This window comes from Hetaerina americana, unplaced genomic scaffold, assembly GCF_022747635.1.
Source record: "Hetaerina americana unplaced genomic scaffold, ioHetAmer1.1.p SCAF_9, whole genome shotgun sequence".
Classification (NCBI taxonomy): domain Eukaryota; kingdom Metazoa; phylum Arthropoda; class Insecta; order Odonata; family Calopterygidae; genus Hetaerina; species Hetaerina americana.
In genome coordinates this window covers 15,195,800-15,217,021 of record NW_027287538.1, presented here as the reverse complement: position 1 = coordinate 15,217,021, position 21,222 = coordinate 15,195,800, and the positions used below count along the sequence as shown (strand labels likewise).

The 21,222-nt window shown below is 41.2% G+C and overlaps 1 protein-coding gene across 2 annotated transcripts in view; it reads left to right on the top strand.

The window, feature by feature from the left end:
- Positions 1-2,033: 2,033 nt before the first annotated feature.
- Calx (sodium/calcium exchanger 3) overlaps positions 2,034-21,222 on the top strand; it is a 379,471-nt gene continuing 360,282 nt past the window's right edge. For both annotated transcript variants that reach the window (XM_071598138.1, XM_071598137.1), the window contains exon 1: positions 2,034-4,755. In XM_071598138.1, coding sequence (XP_071454239.1) covers positions 2,831-4,755 — 1,925 coding nt within the window. In that variant the 5' untranslated portion in view covers positions 2,034-2,830. The remainder of the gene's footprint in view (positions 4,756-21,222) is intronic.

Genomic DNA, 21,222 nt, shown 5'->3' with positions numbered 1-21,222 from the left:
AGTGTGTGTGATGGCCATGCGTCCCTCCATGCCACCCCTGCCCCACCCCCCGCCAAAGCAGCAACCCCCCACTGCCGGACTCACTCCTACGATTTCTCCCCGCCTGGCGCCGCCACGGTCGCAGTGTGCGTTTGGATCGGGAGGCCCCGCCGCAGTTAGCACGAGGCCTCCCCCGGAGCAACAACCCCTCCTCTCTCTCTCTCTCTATCTCTCTCTGTTCTTTTCTCTCCCTTTCTCTCTCGTCTCTTCGAGTGACCACTATATGCTCGCAGAAATTCGCTCTTTCTCTCTCAAAAACACTCGGCGTGCGAGCCTAACAAGGCCTCTTTTTTTATCTTCCGCCTTGCCTCTCACGACTGACAGTGACGCTCCCCATTTTAACCTCATCGCGGCGAGCGCAATCGTTCCGCTTCCTCTTCCCACGACGGGAAGTCTTACGCCGTCGAACCGAGTGGAGCCCGTCCGCTGGTGAAGGAACGTGATTCCTCCCGGACGTGTGCTCCCTGCCCTGACCCCTCCCCTTCCCTTCCGAGACCGCGTTTGACCCCCTACGCCGCCCTGCGGAGAGGCGCCTCCCGGCCGCTTTGATTCACGGCCCTCCGCCCCGAACTAGTCGTGTGAGTGAGCTGCCAGGAAGAGGGTTTCGTTTCGAGGAGCTTCTCTCTGCCCAGAGAAGGACGCGTTCGCCGCTCTCTGGGCGTCCTTGCCCGTCCACGCCCCCTGTGTTCTTTATGACGAGGTGCTGCCCCTTACCCCCGCATGTCCCGCTCCCCTCGACCGCGCACTTAGCAAGCGACCCTCAACCCTCTGCCTTTGCCAGATTGAGTGTGTGTATTGCATATGTGTGTGTGTGAGTAGGACTTTGCTTAGTCAACCACCCCCTCTCACTGTCGTTTCCGCCCCATTGTCCCGCACACGGAAAGAGATTCGCGAACAATTGCGCAAGCACGCGATTTTGGATGGAAAAAAAATGTTGCCTTCGCTCTCTCGTCTCGAATGGGCCAGTAACAGGATCGTATAGGAAGGCAGAATAAATCGCACTGCCTAAATAAGTCCATTTTTAAATAATAGAAGAAAATGTTTTAGAAAAATGTAATGGCCTATAGCAAATTAAAAATACACTCTTTTATGCGTAGATCTCGCTGGATTGTGTAAAAGATAAACAAAATTGAACTAGTGAATTTCATGCTGTAAAATCGAAAGCTGCAGGGAAAATAGATTAATTTACAATATTTATTTCTTAAGAGCTACCTCGATATTCCCTAACCGACTTCCATCGGCCACTGTTTCCTCAACGCATTGCTCCCAGATTAATATTTTTTTCCTAAACCACCGTGGCCATGAATCCGGTAGGCGAGTGACTAAGCTATCACAGGAACTACACGGTAGCGTGAGTTCATAATCGAGTATAAACACATCGTATTCCAACGAGTGTGAGTGTGGAGTGTGTGATCGCCATAGACTGGGGAGCCCTCGATTCGGTTTCACTGGGGCAGCTGGGAGTCCGGTCGCAGGGAAGGAGACAAAGGCCGCTGCTATCAAGCCGGAGGACGTCTGGGGGTAGTCTTCGCTAGAGGGTAGAGAGGAGGAGTTTTCGGAGGGGGGTGAGCGAGGGTGGGAAGGGGACGGGTGGGGGGAATTCGGAGACCCCTGTCTCGCGCGTGGCGCATCAAACCGCGTGGAGAGGGAAACATTCACCCCGCCAGCGGGTCTCGCACCCCACGCCCTCCCAAATACTGCCCGAGACAGAGGTCTGGAGGAGTGTCGTTCGCGCCGTCGACTTGGGACGGTCCCGCGGCTCGGCCCGCTGTCCCGGACTGCAATAAAAAACCCGGCTGCCCGGTTACGGAGTGGAGATCCATTTGAAAGAAACCATCCCGAGGGGAAGAAGACCCTGTGACGTAGTGTGTCCGAGTCCCAGGGGGGGAGGGGGTCGACGGAGAGAAGGGGGAGATCTGAGGGGCGATAGGGGAAGTGAGGGCGGGGAGGGGACGGATCGTGCGAGGAGCTAGGGAGCAGGTTATATTGGAGAAGGTGTTGGGAAGCCGTTCTTTAAGTTCTTTAAGCAACCGCGTGAGCTGTATCTCGGCGAACGGGCGATCGAGCGAGCGGCGGCCGGCGGCATCGCTCCCCCAAATCGGCCAAACACGTCATGGAAGCTCCGGCTGGCTACGCGTACGGGTGCTCGTGGTGCTGATGCCGTGAGAAGGGTGGCCGAGCGATGGGGCGCGGTTTTTGCGACGGCTTTTGGCGCTACAGTCGTCAAGTGAGTGAGAAACTCTGCGTCGATCTGGTGCGGTAGCCCCAAGTTCGTGTGGTGCCCTGGAATCAGAGATATTATCGGTAATAACAGTACGAAGTAAAGGAGTGTTTCCTGAGGAAGAATTAAGGGAAGAGCTTCGCGGAGGGCGGTTACGGTCGCACGGATTATACTTGTGGGGTGAAAATTGAAGGATAAAGTGGGGATATTAAAATGTGCATGTGAGTGAAAACAATCTTTCTCGTGTGGATTCCATCTGGATTAATACCCTTATTTTCGCGCAAAAGATAAAAGAGGTGGAGGATCACGCAAGTCGGCAGCTCTTTTTTTAAGTTTATTTGTTTGTAACAATTTGAAATTCGTGTGTGCATTTCCCCCGCTTTGTTTAAATATTTATTTTTCAATCTCGGTTTTTGTTTTTGGTTTTCGTTTTAAGTGGATCGAGAGGGAGGGGAAAGAGTGAGAAGAAAGTTTGTTGCAGTTTGATTTTTCTTCTTCTTCTTCTTGTTATTATTAATATTTCTCTATTTTGAGAGTTCTTGAGAATAGTTCAAAAGAAAAAAAATCGTGATGGGTGCTTTCGGTGTGAGCCGTATAATCGCCCCCTCAGTGCTTGGGTTGGAGGCTGGGGGGAGGAGGAGGGCCAGGAGGTGGTGGGGCTCTTGGTGCTACCCGGCTCTCGTGTTCTTGGTTGCCCACCATATAGCATCATGCATGGGCATCACCTCCGACTCACCGATCCACCATCAACGTGCCGCGAAGGCAAACCAGACGGCTTGCCCCGATGGCCTGATTATCCCTGCGTGGAACCCTCAGGAAAACCTTAGCGTTGGCGATAGGGTCTCCAGAGGCTTGGTGTACTTCATAACATTGGCTTACCTGTTCATAGGAGTGTCCATCATAGCAGATAGATTCATGGCCTCCATCGAAGTGATAACTTCGCAAGAGAAAGAGGTGACCGTCAGCGTAGGGTCTTCGGGAGAGACGCAAATAGTGGTGGTGAGGGTTTGGAACGAAACAGTGGCCAATTTGACTCTTATGGCCTTGGGCTCCTCGGCCCCCGAGATCCTGTTGTCCATCATTGAAATAGGGGCGAAGAACTTCGAAGCCGGAGACCTAGGCCCTGGCACGATCGTGGGTTCCGCGGCCTTCAACCTGTTCGTCATCATTTCTTACTGCGTCTACGTCATACCTGACGGGGAGGTCAGGAAGATCAAGCATCTTCGGGTGTTCTTCGTGACGGCGACTTGGTCCGTCTTCGCTTACGTCTGGTTGTACCTCATCTTGGCGGTTATTTCCGAAGGCGAAGTGGAAGTATGGGAGGGTGCGGTCACCTTTCTGTTTTTCCCTCTCACCGTGATAACGGCCTACATCGCCGACAGGCGCCTCCTGATATACAAATACCTGAACAAGAGGTATAGGATTAACCGCAGGGGGGTCGTCGTGGAAGCCGAGGGCGACGTCGAAATGGGTCCGGCCGGAGCGTCGAAGGACGGCGCGTCGAACCACGTAGGCGGTCCCAGGAGGTCGGTCGACGGTCTGAAACACTTCGAGGAAGAGGATGCCAGTGAGGAGGTGAGGGACTTCGAGCAGAGCAGAAGGGAGTTCATCAGGGTATTGAGGGAACTAAGGCAGAAACACCCAAATCTCGACATGGAGACTTTGGAGAGCATGGCCAGAGAGGAAGCATTGTCCAGAGGACCCAAGTCTCGCGCCTTCTACAGGATGCAGGCGACTAGGAAAATGGTAGGGAGCGGAAACTTGATGAAGAAGATGCAGGAAAAGGTGAACAAGGAGTCCAGCGTAAAGTCCACGGAAAGAATCGCCATAGATGATGATACCACCAAGTCTGACAGCAATGTAATCAAGATATTCTTCGATCCAGGGCACTACACGGTTATGGAGAACGTCGGGGATTTCGAAGTCAGGGTCGCTAGGGAGGGAGGAAACCCTGAGCAAGCCGTCCTCGTGGACTACGAAACCGAAGACGGCACCGCGAACGCCGGCAGCGATTACGTGGCCGCGAGGGGCACCCTCCTGTTGGGACCCGGCCGTGAGACTGCCAGCATCAATCTGCAAGTACTCGATGACGACGTGTTTGAGGAGGACGAGCATTTTTACGTGCGACTGAGCAACCTTCGGCTGGCCAATCCGGACGGCACACCGCTTCCCGGGCCTCCGGCCGCCAACGGGGGCACGAGGGGAGCCGGCAGCCCTGCGTCGCCCACCGACTCGGAGGCAGCGGTGCAGCTCGTGTCCCCGGCGCTGGCCACCGTCATGATCTTGGACGACGACCACGGAGGTATATTCGCGTTTCCGGAGAGGGACGTGGAGATCGTGGAGTCGGCCGGTCAGTTGGAGTTGAAGGTGTCGCGGTGGAGCGGTGCGAGGGGGAAGGTGGCCCTTCCTTATCAAACGGAGGACGGCACTGCCAAGGGCGGGAAGGAGTTCGAGGCGGTCCAAGGGGAAATCATCTTCGAGAACAATGAGACAGAGTGAGTTTACTGATGAACTATTTTGATTTTTTTCCTCCTTTTTTGCAAACAATCTCTCGCTGACTACAATGTATTTTGCGAAACCTATTAATTAGTCCAATGGAATATTTTCAATTTTAAGCCCTTTTAGTTTATACTAGTTGTCTCTTGTGAATCAGTTCCAAATTATGTGCGTTTACTGATGCTTTATCATTACTTGTTGCGCTAGTAAAACTGTAGCCTTTAATGACCCAATTCTTTTTAATTTTATGAGGATCAGCTTAATTAAATAGGAAAGATTTTGATATTAAAGTTTGTACCAGTTTTCCAGAAATTTCTTTGTTAATCGAGGAACAATGCAATAGTTTTTTTTCATTGTGTTCTTATTTTTTGGTGAGGTATATCGTTTCGAGGATTGGTAAGTGTGAAAAAAATATTTCAATATCATATTTGAAATTATCACTCGGCTAAATTGTTTAGTTGCTTGGCAAACAAGAAATGGCACTAGGTGTAGATAAAAGATAGCAATGCGTAGTCAGGGCCGAAAGTGATAAGCTCAGCGCTGGTCAGTTACTGTCACTCAATTTGTTATGGACTAACTTTCAATTGCCAAATACTAATTTATGGACGCATTTCGTTGCACGAAGTGAGCTTATGATATGGACAACTTTTATGGCGATACTTCTAAGTTAACAAAGAAATATCAATTATAGAAATTAAAAGCCTTCGCATAATGAATGGCGTTACCTTAATAAAAGAAAAATATCGATAAGAAATTACTTGATGGTTAAAATGAATCAGAAGCAACACTTTTTCAAAAAGTCAATATTATGTTAAGTATCAGCCGTCTAAAAATCGCAATTCCCAAAATATTTTATATTTGTCGCATATTTATTTACTTCAATGGATCACGGATGCATTTTATCATTCACCGGAGCGAAGAATAACAATTGAAATAACAGATTACTTTACTAATTTGTGCTTATAATTTATATAAAACTTTATTTTTATCCTGAGGAAATTTATCCCATATTTCATGAGTGGGAATAGTATGTTTTTGCTCTTTTCCTACTCAAAGGAGCGGTGCAAAAATGTTTTTTAAATTCCAGTTTTTGATTTCATTGAATCAAGGAGATATTTTTCCTAGCGAGAAATTTACTTGTCCTCATGTGTTTAGTTAACCTGCATTTTAAAGTATATAAACAACGGAAATAACATTGGCATCTCGGCATTGAATTCACTCTAGATCGATAGTAGTTAACCTAGTCAAGAGCACACCATTCAAGCTAAACTTTCGCCCCTATAGATGTAGAGGTGATCCACAATTTTCACAATCAATTCAGGTGCAATGAAGTTGATTTCTATTGCAGTTGCTCGTAACGGACAGTTTTTATATAAAATATGATTATATGTAACCACAATACTATATATTGGGAAAATTCCTTTTGAATATTGGTAGTATAATAGCAGTTACTTTACATTAGTTCCATTATATTTAACTAAAATGCCATTGATGTCCTTGTGAAATCACTGTTAGTATCACCAATGTTATGAGAATTCGCCTCCAGATATCTGAATTTTAGCTTTATATGAAAAAAGGATATTTTTGCTAATGTATTGCAGACGAATTTTGTTTCGCTATATTTCGAAATAGAGAAAATCATTGTGTGAACTCCGTCCATTGCTGATTTCCGAGGGATATGTTAATTAGCAAATGCTTTGAAGAGGGCAATGTAGTAGCGTAATATAACAAGGTACAAATTTGCCCCAGAGTTTTAAGAGAGAATCAATGGGTTTGTTGGAAAAATACGGGTTAATTTTCTGTTACTCTTTAGTTCATTCGGTCTATCATTCTTCATTGATATTCGAGTTTATATTTCAGAGGTATCTCGATCCCTACTTGAGGTGCTTTGTGGAGGGCACTTTGAGTGAGTACGGCGTCTGTCGGATGGGACGTTAAGCTGCGGACCCCTTGGCGCCTTTCGTAAAGAGTAGGCTAATGCCGACGCCGGGTTTCTCTCCACCCTTCATCCTTTCCTGTCCATCCCCTATGGCGCAAATGACCTTAGCTGTCGGTCGCCTCCCCTAAAAACTACTACTCGAGTTTATAACTCTTTCCCGTACCATAAATTTGAATGAAACCATCCCTTTCTCTGTGATAAAACGACGCGCGTGGCCTTGATGGCATTTAAACTTTCAACATCCCACCTAAATGTAAAGCCGCACTGAGTAAATTTAACCATACATTCGTTTCTTTATTAGTTGAAAATGTGAATGGAATTGTTTTTGAATATCACGAATATTTAGTTGTAGATTATGCATATGAATAGAAGACCAAATGCATTTATTGATATTAGACGTGAAGTATGAGGCATCAGGAAAGGAATAACAATGATGAAATAATGGTATTCCTTTTATTGAAATATGAAATCGACCAAGAGGGGTGGCAGTCTTGTAGATGGGGTGCTGGGCTATTAACAGGGGCTGCTGGGCTCAATTATGGGTGATGCCTTTTCAGCAAACTCTTCCCTCGCCCATCAAGCCAACTATAGGGTTGGTAATTTACCTTTTTTATTCGCGCTGTTTATAAAATCAGAGACGATGACCTTAGGGTCCTCTACTCGCGGGACGATTGTCGCAACACGGTCTCCTGCTGCCCGTGTCCCCGCTCCAAGGGAACGCACTTCCCATCCTCCCTGTCTCCTTATTTTTCATCCACTCCTCTCTTCTTTTCTCTGGGAATCGATCTTCATTCAATAGATTTTATTTCAGCCTTGGGGAAATGGAAGAGATTTTTCGGAAACGTGTCTTGCATTCTAATTATCTTGGCATTCATTCGGATTGTTCAGCAAATAATTTGCCCGAAATGTGGTTACTTTGTACGATGATACGACATAAACAAAACAATTTTATGGGTACATTCTCAGCATGAGTTTTAGAAAATTAGATTCCTTTTATTTTCCCAAGAATATTTGAGGAATTTTTACTTTTGAAACTTCGAAATTGTACCTTTTGAATACTGTATAGCAGTGTTGTACATTAGCAACTACCAACTCGATAAAAATAATTTAATGGTAATATTATTCACAACTCACATATAAAACGATAATTATGTTGAATGAAATTTCACTATTCATACAGAATCATTTTACGTAATTGAAATTCACATTGATTTTCATAATTTTTATTATTTTTCTAAGTTTTTAGTTTACAATGAGAATTTTTAAAATGAGTTATCAACCAGAGGTTTGAGTATATTCTTAGTTTTTAATTTGGAATAAAATGATATATGATGAAAACAAAAGGTATGTGGGAGACATAGGTAAGCGTGGTCAACTTGCATATGTAATTTTCATAAAATAGTACGATATCGGCAAAAACAATTTTACACTACATTAAAGTTATTGCACGCCCAGTTTCGATATGATACTTCGGCTACAGGTGATTGAAACCTTAAGATGGTGCAGTACATTGAAACGAGTCTTGTGTCATATCTTATGCATCGGAAAATTGTTATCACTTGGGCATTATTATGTTCGATTTCCACCTGTAACTATGCAGTTTTCCCGAAAGTGAAAGGCGACTGCGAAGAAGATAGCAGAATTAAGAAGTCGCTTGAAGAAAGAAACTTTTCATATGTACCGAAACAATTATTTTTCTAAAAATCCAAATTCTGTGACGTTTACACCCTTAATTGCAAGCTTTTTTAATTGTAAATAGAGACCTCACATACTTACAAAAACCCCTAAATTCGTGTAATGGGAGGTGGCGCTTTGATGTAATTTCCATAATTTTATATTTGTTCTTAGAGGCATGTGCTACGTGCATCTAAACGGCACAAGTCAATCTTTCTTTCGGAGTTGTAATTATTCGCTGTTGCTCGAGCGAAAAATGCAGTGGATGAGAGGCAACTGGAGTGAGGACCCTTTATCGTGTGTGTTCCCAATGAGTCTTCCGGCTAAATCTCACATTCATTTCAAAGTGGGTGAGTGGTGCATTTTTTTGTTCGACACCGCTACCTTCTCGTGCATTGGAATAGACTCCGCCTCGTTCCCGAGCTCAAACGGCATGAAAGAGGGCAGAGCTGAAAAATAACGTAAAATTTCGTGCAGGAAATCGTCGACAGCGCTCGTATTCACGTCAATTAGTCGATGTAAACGGAAACCACTGCTTTTATTTCCTTCGTCTCATAAATTCGTCCTTGCTTTATATCCTCCGTATTAAATTAATGCTAGTTCGTGTTTGAATAACTAATGAGCATGGAATCAGTAGTGGTTTGAAAGAATGAAAATATGAATGCCTAAAGCTTTCCGACCCTACTTTGTGTGACTTTCAAAGAACGTGCTATTCGCCAGAATCAAATGATACGAACGCGGTCTTTGATAAGCTAGAGGTGACTAGACTAGATAAGCGTCTGAGGTGTAAAGAGTATTTGGTGACATATTATTGATTATTTAAATACAAATAAGCTCATTATTTGTTATTAAAAGAAAGATTCAGGAATGTAATAAATCCTTTTCAAATATATCTTTTACTCTCTATCTGACGTAGCAATATAAATGTAAATATTTTTGTGATAGTGACAATTTGAAGAATATATCCAATTTTCTAAACCTTTATTCCGTAGTATGATGAATTACCTACATCTATTTAGACCATGACGGTGTAAATTGCATTTATCATAGCCATATTAATGTTGGTAATGTTTATTTTGATGAAGATTTATAACTCCGGGATACTCGCGGGAAATCTTCGAAATAATCTCTAATGTCCACTTTTTGATATCTAATGGAGACTTATTCGTGAACATACCTTTTGCAGATATGAGATTTAGATTATAAGGAAATATACCCGTTGAGGTAGGTTTTGGATGGACACAAACTATCAAATAATTCTGTCTCTCCTCACAAAACAAAACTCAACATCCATCAGATAGGTTGGGAGTCACTCAAGGAGCGAAGTTCAAATTACAGATTGAAGCTCTTGCATCCAATGGACGGTCTCTTTAGCAATGATGTTGAAAATGCATTATTACCCCTATCATATTACGGTAGGAGAGATCAGGTCAATAGGCTTAGAGAGATTGTGTTGAACAGATGAATTGACGATGTCATTATTTACTCGAACGATAAGGAATCATAATGTTTTCCGACCGCGGTAGGGACATGTTAGGGTAAAAATTAGTCTAATGTGTATACACCCCTGCCACACACCCTAGCGGTGGCTTGCAGGGTACATGAATAAACAAATATATGGTGAGCCTTTTCTCAACATCATTGCTCATCGTCCCTGTCATCATTTGTCTCCTCCTAGAGAAAGCTTCTTTACCTGACGCAAATCTTTTCCTTAGCCCCTTCTACTTTAATCATTTGGGTATAAAACATATCCGAGATAGGTAAATGTTTCCACCTGCCCTTCTATTTTAATATTTAGCTAAGTGTTCTTCTTTCTGGAAACCGCATAACCATTGTTTTATTTAAATCATTCTTATCCCAAAACTATCGCACTGAATCTCCAACTCACCCAGTAATGCTTGCAACTACCCTTGGCTGGCTGAACAACAAGAGGTTGGTCATCAGCAAACTAGATGTTATGAATTGTCCACCAACTTTCATTGCTACGTCTAGTTCTTCCAGTGTCACTTTTATCATATCCTCCACGAATACGTTGACCAGTTCCGGTGAAAATGGGCAACCCTGCCTTACACCTCTTCCTAACACTGCCCATCCGAACTCTCCGTTCCCCACTCGCACCTGAGCAGTCTGAGACTTTTACAGGTTGCAGAATAACCTCCAGTCCCTCCAATCTACTCCTATTTTCGGTAATATCTTCAATAGTTTTTCCCAATTCACTTTATCAAACTTTATTTCTAAATCGAATTAACAGACAAATACATCCTGATTTTATTGTATATTCCTCTCCGTTTGAGCCATCAATACTCTAATGGCATCACGCATTCCTCTCTCCTTCCTTTACCCAAAACCGTACAGACACCAAGTAAAAATTTGTCCTTTCTATATATACATATGTAAGAACTCATACGAGTTAGGAGTCCTACTTAGTCATTACATGTACTTATTTATAATCAAATTGGAAATGTTTTATAATTTTATAAACGTACAATATATCCATTTTTGAAGTAAAAACACTAAACATAACTCGGCTGAAGTGAATGGAATGGTTTGAGGTGCCATACTGTAAAAGCAATCCATACTGGAAAAGAAAAAACTTTGTTCTTCCACACACGCTTTTACTAAGCACGGCCCAGGCTTCCCCTGATGATGACCTGGTAAGTCGAAACCTAGATCGTGCTTAGTGAAAACGTGTGTGGACGAATCACGCATTTTTTTCCAGTGCTCGTCTGAAGCGGTTATATAGTTTTACATTTTTAAATTGAACAAATTTTCATATCCTAGGCCAAAAATCACAGAAAATTTCTATATTATTCAAATGCGCTTCAAAACATGCTTTTGTGTGATTTTCTCGGCTTATTGGCAGGATTTAATAATTCACCCACGCAAGAGAATGACTTTCAGATGGTAAAACGATGATGCCATGTTTATGGATTCCAACTACTCTCTGAATTTCATGATTAAATAGGTATATAAGCGATTGAACAGGCCGTGGAAGGGGAGGGAAATTTTATTTGACACGACAGGAACGGTGAAAAAAGTCGGCGATTTAAAGTTTCAAATAGTGATTCAATTGGCCAACCAATCACACACCTGTATGGTTGCAGGGCTGAAAAATTCTTGGTACCTTGTCATTGTCACAGTAATTGACTTAAATCCTGTTTAACTCTGAAACAACCGACATAATGCAACTCTTTCTATTATTTCTCTTTCTCGTATTCACTTGCAGTTCCTTTCCAAATATGGTTGGCTCAAGAAAGGTATGATATAGTTTCGGGTGAGGAATTCGTTGTTGTAAGCTTTTTTCTGATTGGTCATAGTTCCCTATCAACAATGAAGCAAGAGGTTTTGGATATATAAAACACCCTCTGTATTCATAAGACAAATAATTGAGAATTTAATAGGTTTTGTTTCGTTTTTACTTCTTAGGGCACAAATCAACATCAAGTCCATTGGAAAAGTACTAAAGTTGGGTTCCTTTTGATAATGAGTTGATAATTCTGAGTGGTATGAGCAAATATGTTTATATTAACTTATTCAGTTATCTTTTATGATACCAAGCAACATAATGTTAATATGATCTTGCTGCTGAAGTACGCAACACGCAACATTTGCTCCAATTATTGCCTCAAAATTTCATTATGTTAAGCAGCAACGGGAAGAACATTAAGATTCTGTTGAAGTTAATAAATAACTGGGAAATCGGCGTTATCTTATGACAGTTTACAGTCGAATTCATCACTAACGGTTGTTCTCTATACTAGAGAGAATTAACATATTCTATTATTCACGATTTTCTCAAACTGACGCGGAGAATGTTTCTCACAATGAGCGTTGCATCCGTTAAATCTCTCTCTTCAAGGCTGCATCGGCTTGAAAAATGACAATAGGAAGGTAAGAGTAGGGAACTCAGTATGGACCAACTCCCAAAGAACATTTTGCCCGGAAGTGGCGATTACTATGCTTTTAGTATCATAATTCATTTATACTACTTAGTAATCAAACCAAATATTTTAACGATGGATCTCGGAGACAATGTCTAAGTGGTATCCAATAAACGGAATTAAAATGGAATAATATTAGATAGATAGATAGAGGTCTTTATTTGGGGTGAAATTGAGACCTAGTGGTCCCTTCTTCCATTTAACCCATCGCGTTATACATACTATATTAGGCATGAAATTTATAACGCACAGATTGGCACATCAAAAAGAAAAGGTATGTAAGATATATATTCGAAGATATATATATATATATATATATATATATATATATATGTATACATATATAAACATATATATACATATATATATACATATACATATATATACATATATATATATATATATATATATATATATATATATATATATATATATATATATATATATATATATATATACATATATAAACATATATATACATATATATATACATATACATATATATACATATATATATATATATATATATATATATATATATATATATATATATATATATAAATCCACATTTATAACCATATACGTATATAAATTAAGGATACACCTACGCATGCAAACATACTCAAATTAAATGACAGCGATTAAAGAGAGCAATAAAATAAGGACAGTCTAAGCAAAGAATGAGGTGTGTGTGTATATATATATATATATATACATACATACATATATATATATATATATATATATATATTCAATTAAGACAAAGAGAAAAGAATTTTGAAGGAAATGGCAGAATGAGTTAATGGCAGAAAAGCGCCAATCTGGCATATTTTGAGAAAGGTAGGCTATTGGGGTTGCACTCCGCTTAACGGGAAGGCCTTGTTGTAACTTAGACGCAAGATAAATACCGTTCGCAAGTAACGAAATACTGCGATTCTCTCATGTTTTTTTGTCTGTTCTCGATACTTCGAGGAGTACGCGACCGATATTGATTTTAAAACGCCACTTGAAAGGAATCTTCGGCTGTTATCTTGGGGGAATGAAAGAGCGAATTTCCGCTTTTCAGCACCGTGCGAGCCCCGTCCCGTCATTCGCTCGACCTTGATGTGACCTCGCCCATTTCGATTGGCACGTAAAGCTGCCCGTGCGAAACCTGGCGCTCCCCCCGGCAGGCAGAGGGTCGTTTATTTGAACCCTTGACGAACGAAATCCGTTTCAGACGTAACCCCCCTCACCCATCATCGTTATAAAGCCATAGGGGACCATTCCTCTCTTCACCTCGTCAACCTATTTAATGTGGCAGTTCCGCTTCTCTGGATACCCCTGTCTCCCACCTCTAAAGTTATTGCCACAGAATTCAGCATTTAAGAGTCAATTTCCCTTTCCTTTAATCGTGATTATGGGATCGCGAGGCATATCTTCGGACTTGGTCGGAAATGAGATTTTCGTGTCTAATTTCCAGTCTAGATAACGGATCTCATGCCTCGCCGCTTCCGTTCGCGTCGCCCCAAATCAATGGTGTGATCATCGTGGCTTGTGATTGTGGCCGCTCATGATTGCTGCCTTTGTGAAGCTCCTTGTCACGGTTGCCCGGAAGAGTGAAATATTTCGACAAACGTCTCCTCGAAGCAACGGTCGTTATTTTGATAGGATTTAAAACGTCGCTGCATTATATCCTCCCCCAAATACATGTTTGCGTAAAAGTGACATTTGCCATTCATAAATAATCATGTATCCTGATAAATAACCCTATGATATTTTCATTGAATTAGTTAGTTGCAGTTTTATTTTTTGTTCCCTTTATGTTCTGGCGGTTTGACGCGGTGTTTTAATTTTGATATCCTGATTGACTCCAAATTTGCCTGCCCAATCAGGAATATTCTCCCGTTAACGAGTTTGATTAAATTTTGCAGTTGATTTTTTTGAAGTAACCTCAAAAACCGCATTTCACCACCTTTTTAGTGTCCTTCGCTTTTAAAAAAAACCCCGGTGGCATTCACCTTTCGATGGAAAGATGATTTGAACATCTTGAAGTGTTTGAAACATTCTGACACTTAAATTCACTGTGGCATTTATTCACCCCGGAAAATAGATGGTTGGAGACCAAAATCAGAAACTCTGTATACGTTTCTTTATTTTAATTTGTCCTCATCTTGCCTCTCAAGCTGATCATTGTGTGTTTCTGAATGCCCTGTTCTTTGTGGTGCATCATAACATTTTCACCAAAACATTGTGGATTCGCTCAGTTGATGTTATTTTATTCTATATTACATAAACACGCACACGCCCACGCGCAAGACGCAGGATGGGAACGCATCTTACTGACGGCTTGATGTCGAGAGAATAAAGGGGGAAGAACCAATCTTTGTTTTCTTACGGTGAATGTGTTCATAGAGTGTTAGGGCAGGGCCAGATCCAAAGGGGAACCTGCGGCGACCGTGCTCCGACTCCACAATACTTTTAATTTAATAACCTTCAAATCGGCTGATTGGAAGATTGATTTGGATTGAGCATTACCCACGCGAGCTAAACCACACCCCACTGCTAACCAACAGGCACCATCCCCTCCTCTCCACCTCTTCTTATTGTAACACCTCCCATCCTTAACTGACTCCAAGGGATAAACTTTTCTTTTTCTTTTTTTAAACGAGTTTTCTTCCTACCGTTGATAAGGTGGTAGTACTACCGAAATACGAGAATCAAACCAAACCTTGTATTCAAAACCAAAACTTTGAGAGTCTCTTTATTTTGTGTTACCAAGTTTTATATATTATTGCCGCGCTTCTGACTGACCTAATATATATATATATATATATATATATATATATATATATATATATATATATATATATATATGTGTATATATATGTATGTATATATATATATATATATATATATATATGTGTATATATATGTATATATATATATATATATATATATGTGTATATATATGTATGTATATATATATATATATATATATATCACATGGAAATAAATATAAGGAAAAGGGATAGGAACACATATAAAGGACGAACACAAGGTGGGGAAGGTGGAATCGAGCAGGTCGCAAGTGCAAAAATATTTGCTCCATTTAATGTAGCTTAGACGCTTGCTTCAATGTAAGCATTTCCTATGGTTATTACAAGATAGTCAATTAATAGCAATATTGAAAACCCTTATCATTTTTTTGATAGATTTCAAACTGAGGCACTGTCATAAATCCCAATGAATAACCATGTTAGCTAGGGTTCATTTGCATGCAATGTGTCAGCAAATTTGATGTTCTTGGAAGAAAAAATCGATAAGATGGCATTACTCGTAAAAGTCGAAATGAATGCTTATTCCAGGATTTCATTAGCATTATATTTTCTAACCCCAGATTTTGGGGTGCCCTTCCATAGATAACTGCAGGCATAACTTTTCAGTTATGCCTTCAGTTAACATTATCATACGTATGGATTAGTTAGGATACTATTTAAGCATGTGAGTAAGGATAATTTTTCGAATGTTTTACCATGAAATAAGTTTTAATTCATTCTTATATTGCAATTATGACTGCTGCAATGTGATGGCGTCATTTAAAATTTGAAACAACATTAAAGATAAACTCTCAATCTTAGATAATTGCGCAATATCCTTGCATTTTGTCGAGTCCTTGCCCCTATGCCCCCCTTGTGCAATGATTCCACCTTAGTATGCAATCGATCTATCCGGGGTACAACGTGGAGTAATTGGATTTAAATTGTGTTATCCAGATAATAATTTTGATTAAATACTAATTTAATCGCGAAATGAAGCGAATAAAGTTTCACTACTGCTTAGAAAAAACAAAGGCGAGGGTCATCAGGCCACTCGCAGCCTCTAAGGCTCTAGAAATCTGACTTCACTAGAGAGTCAAAAGCACGAGTTGGAATTCCGCTCTGAAAGCTGAAGAAATGTATACTTCAGGCTTTGTATCTGCGAAAGATAATTTAAATTTTCTGTCAGATAACTCAATTTACGCGCATTCGCTCACACACAGTACGACCTCCTTCCCGATAATCCACAGGACTTTAACTTCAAATATATTTTATTTTTTTTGGTGTTCCTTGTGCACTCGGGTGGCCCTATAAATTTGCCTATTATTCGTCCAAGCAAATAGATCAGAAAACCTCGTAGTCTCAGCACCGTAAGGATCGTGATTACAGCCTGAGTCCCGTGAACGTCTTCCGTGTGAGTCGAGGGGCGGTAGCGTGAGATTGATAAACGTATGGTGAGGTCTGGAAGTAGATCGCCATGGTTGGTTCACTATGTGTACGGGGCACTCGATACCCCGAAGACGATGTGATTTCCAAGGTCAAGCACGGCTGGAGGAAGGAGTTAACTCTTCGCCCTCCCCTTCGAATCGGATGGACGTCACACCTTCCTCAGCGTGGAGCAGCTTCCCTCTCGCATGCACCATGGTCATTCCCTCCGCCCTTCACTCCCTCGCGACCGTATAGTGGTCAATTTTCTCCCAAGACCAGGAACTCATCAACCTTGAGATTCTCGATTCTCACCCCGCACGTCACTAACACTGACGTAGGGAGACCTTTTATTTCCCACCTCTTATTTCCTTATGGACTTGCTTTCCGCTGCGTAAAATTTCTTTCGTTTCGTTTCGTCTATTGCCGTCGCACCGATGACTGAGAATATTCCCCGCTTGCCGAAGCATTAGGCCTTCACCTGAGGCTGTGTTTACTCGGGATTTTCAACCGGACCTTCCCGAGGACCCCCCCCCCCACTCTCCCCCTTTTCTCCTGGCGTTGAAAGCACGTGCTTCTTCTCCCCCCCCCGCGCCATCGTTTCAAAAAATTTGCATGCGCTTCCACGATGTTTATTTGACTCTCGCGCACCTTTGAATTTTCGTTGGAATGAATATTCAATAACAACTTTCGACAGCTTTTTGTTTCGTTGGATACTTTCTCTCTGTAAACCAATTTTAAGCTGCCCTGAGAAAGAAAGAGGGAGAAGGGTATGCTGTGGCTCTTAAAGTGCGTGGGAATCTATTTCTTCGGATATTCATCTAAATGATCATACTATACAACTGGGGTGTTCACGTAAGGGTGACTGATTTCTATGAGCGGGTTGAATTGCCACTGCTGTGGTCGTATTGACGGACAAATGAGCGGGATGCGGAGCGTCACCGATTTGGAACTTTGGAGGTTTCCTACCTGGGTTGCCACGAAAGTTTTGAGTTACACAAAACTAAGAAACTTGAAATATCTTAGAGAACTATATTTTCTCCAAATACTCTTCACGACATTCTATACGTTTTTTTTCATTTTCCTAAACCACTTCTCAAAACAATTTTTCCACTAATTTTCCTCGAGGGCTGAAAGTTCACTATTGTAAGCTTCAAAACAGCTTCTTTAGGGTCGGATCTTTCTTCATCGAATTATGAGATCGCTTCGATGCACGCCTCTGAGAACGGAAGAGGGGGGATTTCGGATTCCTGCTGATGTTAGGCGAAGCTTCCATGCGATGCTTATTCCTACCGAGGGAGATTATCTGGGGTGCTAAGTCCCCAGCAGCATCAGTTGCTTCCTCCCACGCTTGAGATATTCCTCCACCTTGGTCAGTAACAAGTACAATATTTTTTTCTTGAGTTTGCCATTTAGTTTATCTGATTAAGAGAAAAATCGGAATATAATAGGTTGAGTTGTAACTGTCCATTCTACGGGCTTGTGTTGGGAAAAAACGTTTTCGTCAAGAAATCAATCTTAGTAAAAAATAGAAATTAAATAGCAAAGGAAACCTTAAAAATGTATTCCTTCGTGGAACACAATTTTTAATACATGTTCGATTACTCTATTTGGTTGAAGACTCTTGTAAAATGATTGATTTTTAATTTTCGTGATACAGTCATTATGTAGTGTCAAATTTATTCAAACATTTACTGTTATCTTGTCTTTTTCAAGGCAACTTATTTCAAACTTGTCCTCTAAAATCCTTGCCCAAATTTAGAATTAAACACTTTAAAATACATATCTTAAATGAAATCGAATAAATTAAGAAATAATCTATTATATCACTTATTTAACCCTTATGGTAATAATTTGAGGTATTTTGACTGAGATATTTGAACTACGCAAGAGTATTAAAAACTCTGTGTAAATCAAAGTAAGTATTCAAAAACTCTCGCCTCCAAAACTGTGTAAAACACTATTTATTAAAATTGATGCGCGAAAGAAACCGAATGCATGCGGGAATCTCTGGTTACTTCACTAAGATAATGTTGGCCTAAATATGGAGCCATATATTTTTAATTTCTGCTTTATCATTCTATTTCGATGATTCTATATGTCCCTGCTAATATACCATTTAAATTTGTTTAATATGCAATGCTTAATGTTTTCACTTCGACTAGAGTCAGTTTAGGTTACTATTTCTACCAACAATCTTACTTAGGCACTTCATTTTTCATCTTGGGTTTGCGGTGTTTGAATAGCTCCTCCCTTTCCCATCATCTTGGCACAAAAGCCGTTCGCTTAAAAAGTTACGACTGATCCCTATGGCGACGACTGAGAAACTCGCTCGGCTGTTTCATTGCAAATGAAGTGCGAATGCCGCGGAGAGACGTGGAAATGCAGAGCTCGATGCTCTATTTTCACAAAACCTACCGAATTATCGCATAAGCACGTTTTACGACCTGGCGAAAATATACGCTCAACAGCGTGCGTTCATCATCTGTTTGAGAGAATGACAGGGGAGCCAGCGCCACTGGAAAATTAAGCTCTGTCTGAAGAGTTTTCAGATACTGCTTTGGTTAAGACCGAGCTAAGGGCTCCCGGGAACTCTTGTTCCGCATATGAATGGCACGAGTGAAGAGGGTAACGACTAGTTCGAAACAAGAAATGTTGTGGAAGACGAAGTGAGAGGGTATTGGACATGAAAGGGTGTAACTGGTTCACTAAACATTAAGATTAAAGATCCAGTCAGGACGTAAGGAGGGAAGATAATATAAAATTCAAGGTTAACTAAAGAAAAATGTTAGTTGAATCAAAGAAGAATCGCAAAAGATGGAAGAAATGAATAAAAGAACTGCATGGTAAAGAACTTAGGCCCGCAAGAATAGATGTACAAAGAGAATATGGCGTAGATGAAGATAGCTTAGGTCCAGGCTTACTTGATGACGAGATAAAAAGGGCACTAAGGAAAATGAAATCAAATAAGGCCGTGGGGATGGACTACATTCCTGCGAGACTACTTAGAGAATTGCGAAGATGTGGGAAGAAGAGTTTTTATTGCATAATTTGCAGCCTTGATGAAGGAGGAATTTAGCTGGAAGCCTTCATCATATCAGTGTAAGTTCACTCCCAAAATAAGGGCAAGGCAACCATATGTGAAGACAACACAGTAATAAGTTTAACTTAGCACGTAGCTTAAGTGTTTGTGGGTGTGAGGAGTTGCTTCTAAGTATAATCAATAAGAGGATGAAGAGCAGCGCAAATGCGCTATGGGGACGATCACTTTGGGTTAAGGAGGGGGAGACGTACGTGTGATATCATGGAAGTAATAGGTAACTAAGGAAGAGGAATAAATAACACAGATGTATTTTTCTGTTTCGTAGTTTTCAAGAAGACGCTGCTTAGGGTGAATAGAGTATAATTAATTAATGTTTTGCAGAAAATAGGAATAGATTGGAGGGAAAAGAGGTTAATCCGCAACCTGTACATGTCTCGGACTGCTCAGGTGCGAGTGAGGGATGAAGAGTCCGGATTGGCAGTGTTAGAAAGAGGAGTAAGGCAGGGGTTTCTATCATCATCAGTGATGTTCAACGTATATGCGGAGGAGTTGTTAGAAGAGTCATGAATAGAACTAAAAGTAGTGATAAAGGTTGGTGGGTAATTCATAAAATCAGTTAGTTACGAGAATGGTCAAGCTTTAATTTATTAGTGAGCTAAAGGTTTGCTAGTATTTCTGAGTGCATTAGAAAGTGTATTTGATAGGTATGGGCCAAGAATCAAGTTGATTAGAGCAAATTTTAATCGGTTTTCAAGAATAAGGAAAATGAAGTTTAATATTAAAGCATGAGTTCATAAACCAGAGTTGGAGGAACAATTAACTAATCTCTGAAGTGTTTTAGACCAAAATGGCAAAAGTAGTTGGACTATAAGAGGAAGAGTTGTGATAGGCAAAGAAGCTTTCACAAGTAGGAACCATGGAGGGCACTTTGAGTGAGTACGCCGTCCGTCGGATGGGACGTTAAGCTGTGGACCCCTTGGCGCCTGTCGTTAGGAGTAGGCTAATGCCGACGTCGGGTTTCTCTCTCCACCCTTCATCATTTTCTGTCCATCCATAATGGCGCAAATGACCTCAGCTGCCGGTCGCCTCCCCTAAATACTACTACTACAAGTAGGGAAATGATGACAGGAATGTTGATTAAGAATATTTAGAAAAGGTTCGTCAATATTTTAAAATGGAGCGTGGTTGTTTTCCCTGCGGAAAACGTCATTGAAATAAGATCGTAGTCTTAGATTGGAGGCTAATAAAATGTGGGTTTCGTGAAGGTTAGAGGAGGAATCCATTTGAGACAGGAAAGATGAATGCAAAGCGTACTGGTCAACAAGGGGATGTTGAAGACTATGCTACGAGAGGAGAACGTTGGGCAAGCGAGTACGAATAGGATTCGAATGTTGGATGGAATGAAAGGATGTAGGCGGAATTGAAGAGAGGGGCTTAGTGTTGGATGTAAGGTCCTGTTTTGCTAGGAGAGGCAAGGGGAACGGTCGTTTTGTAGCTTGTGCCCATCCAAATATTACATTGACACTTAGACTACTAATAATATTAATATTATTAATGTCTCTTGCATGTGAAGATAACGGAGTGTTGATTCCATAGAGTAGGTACAACACTAACTCCACTGCGATATCATGGCAATGGGAAATGAT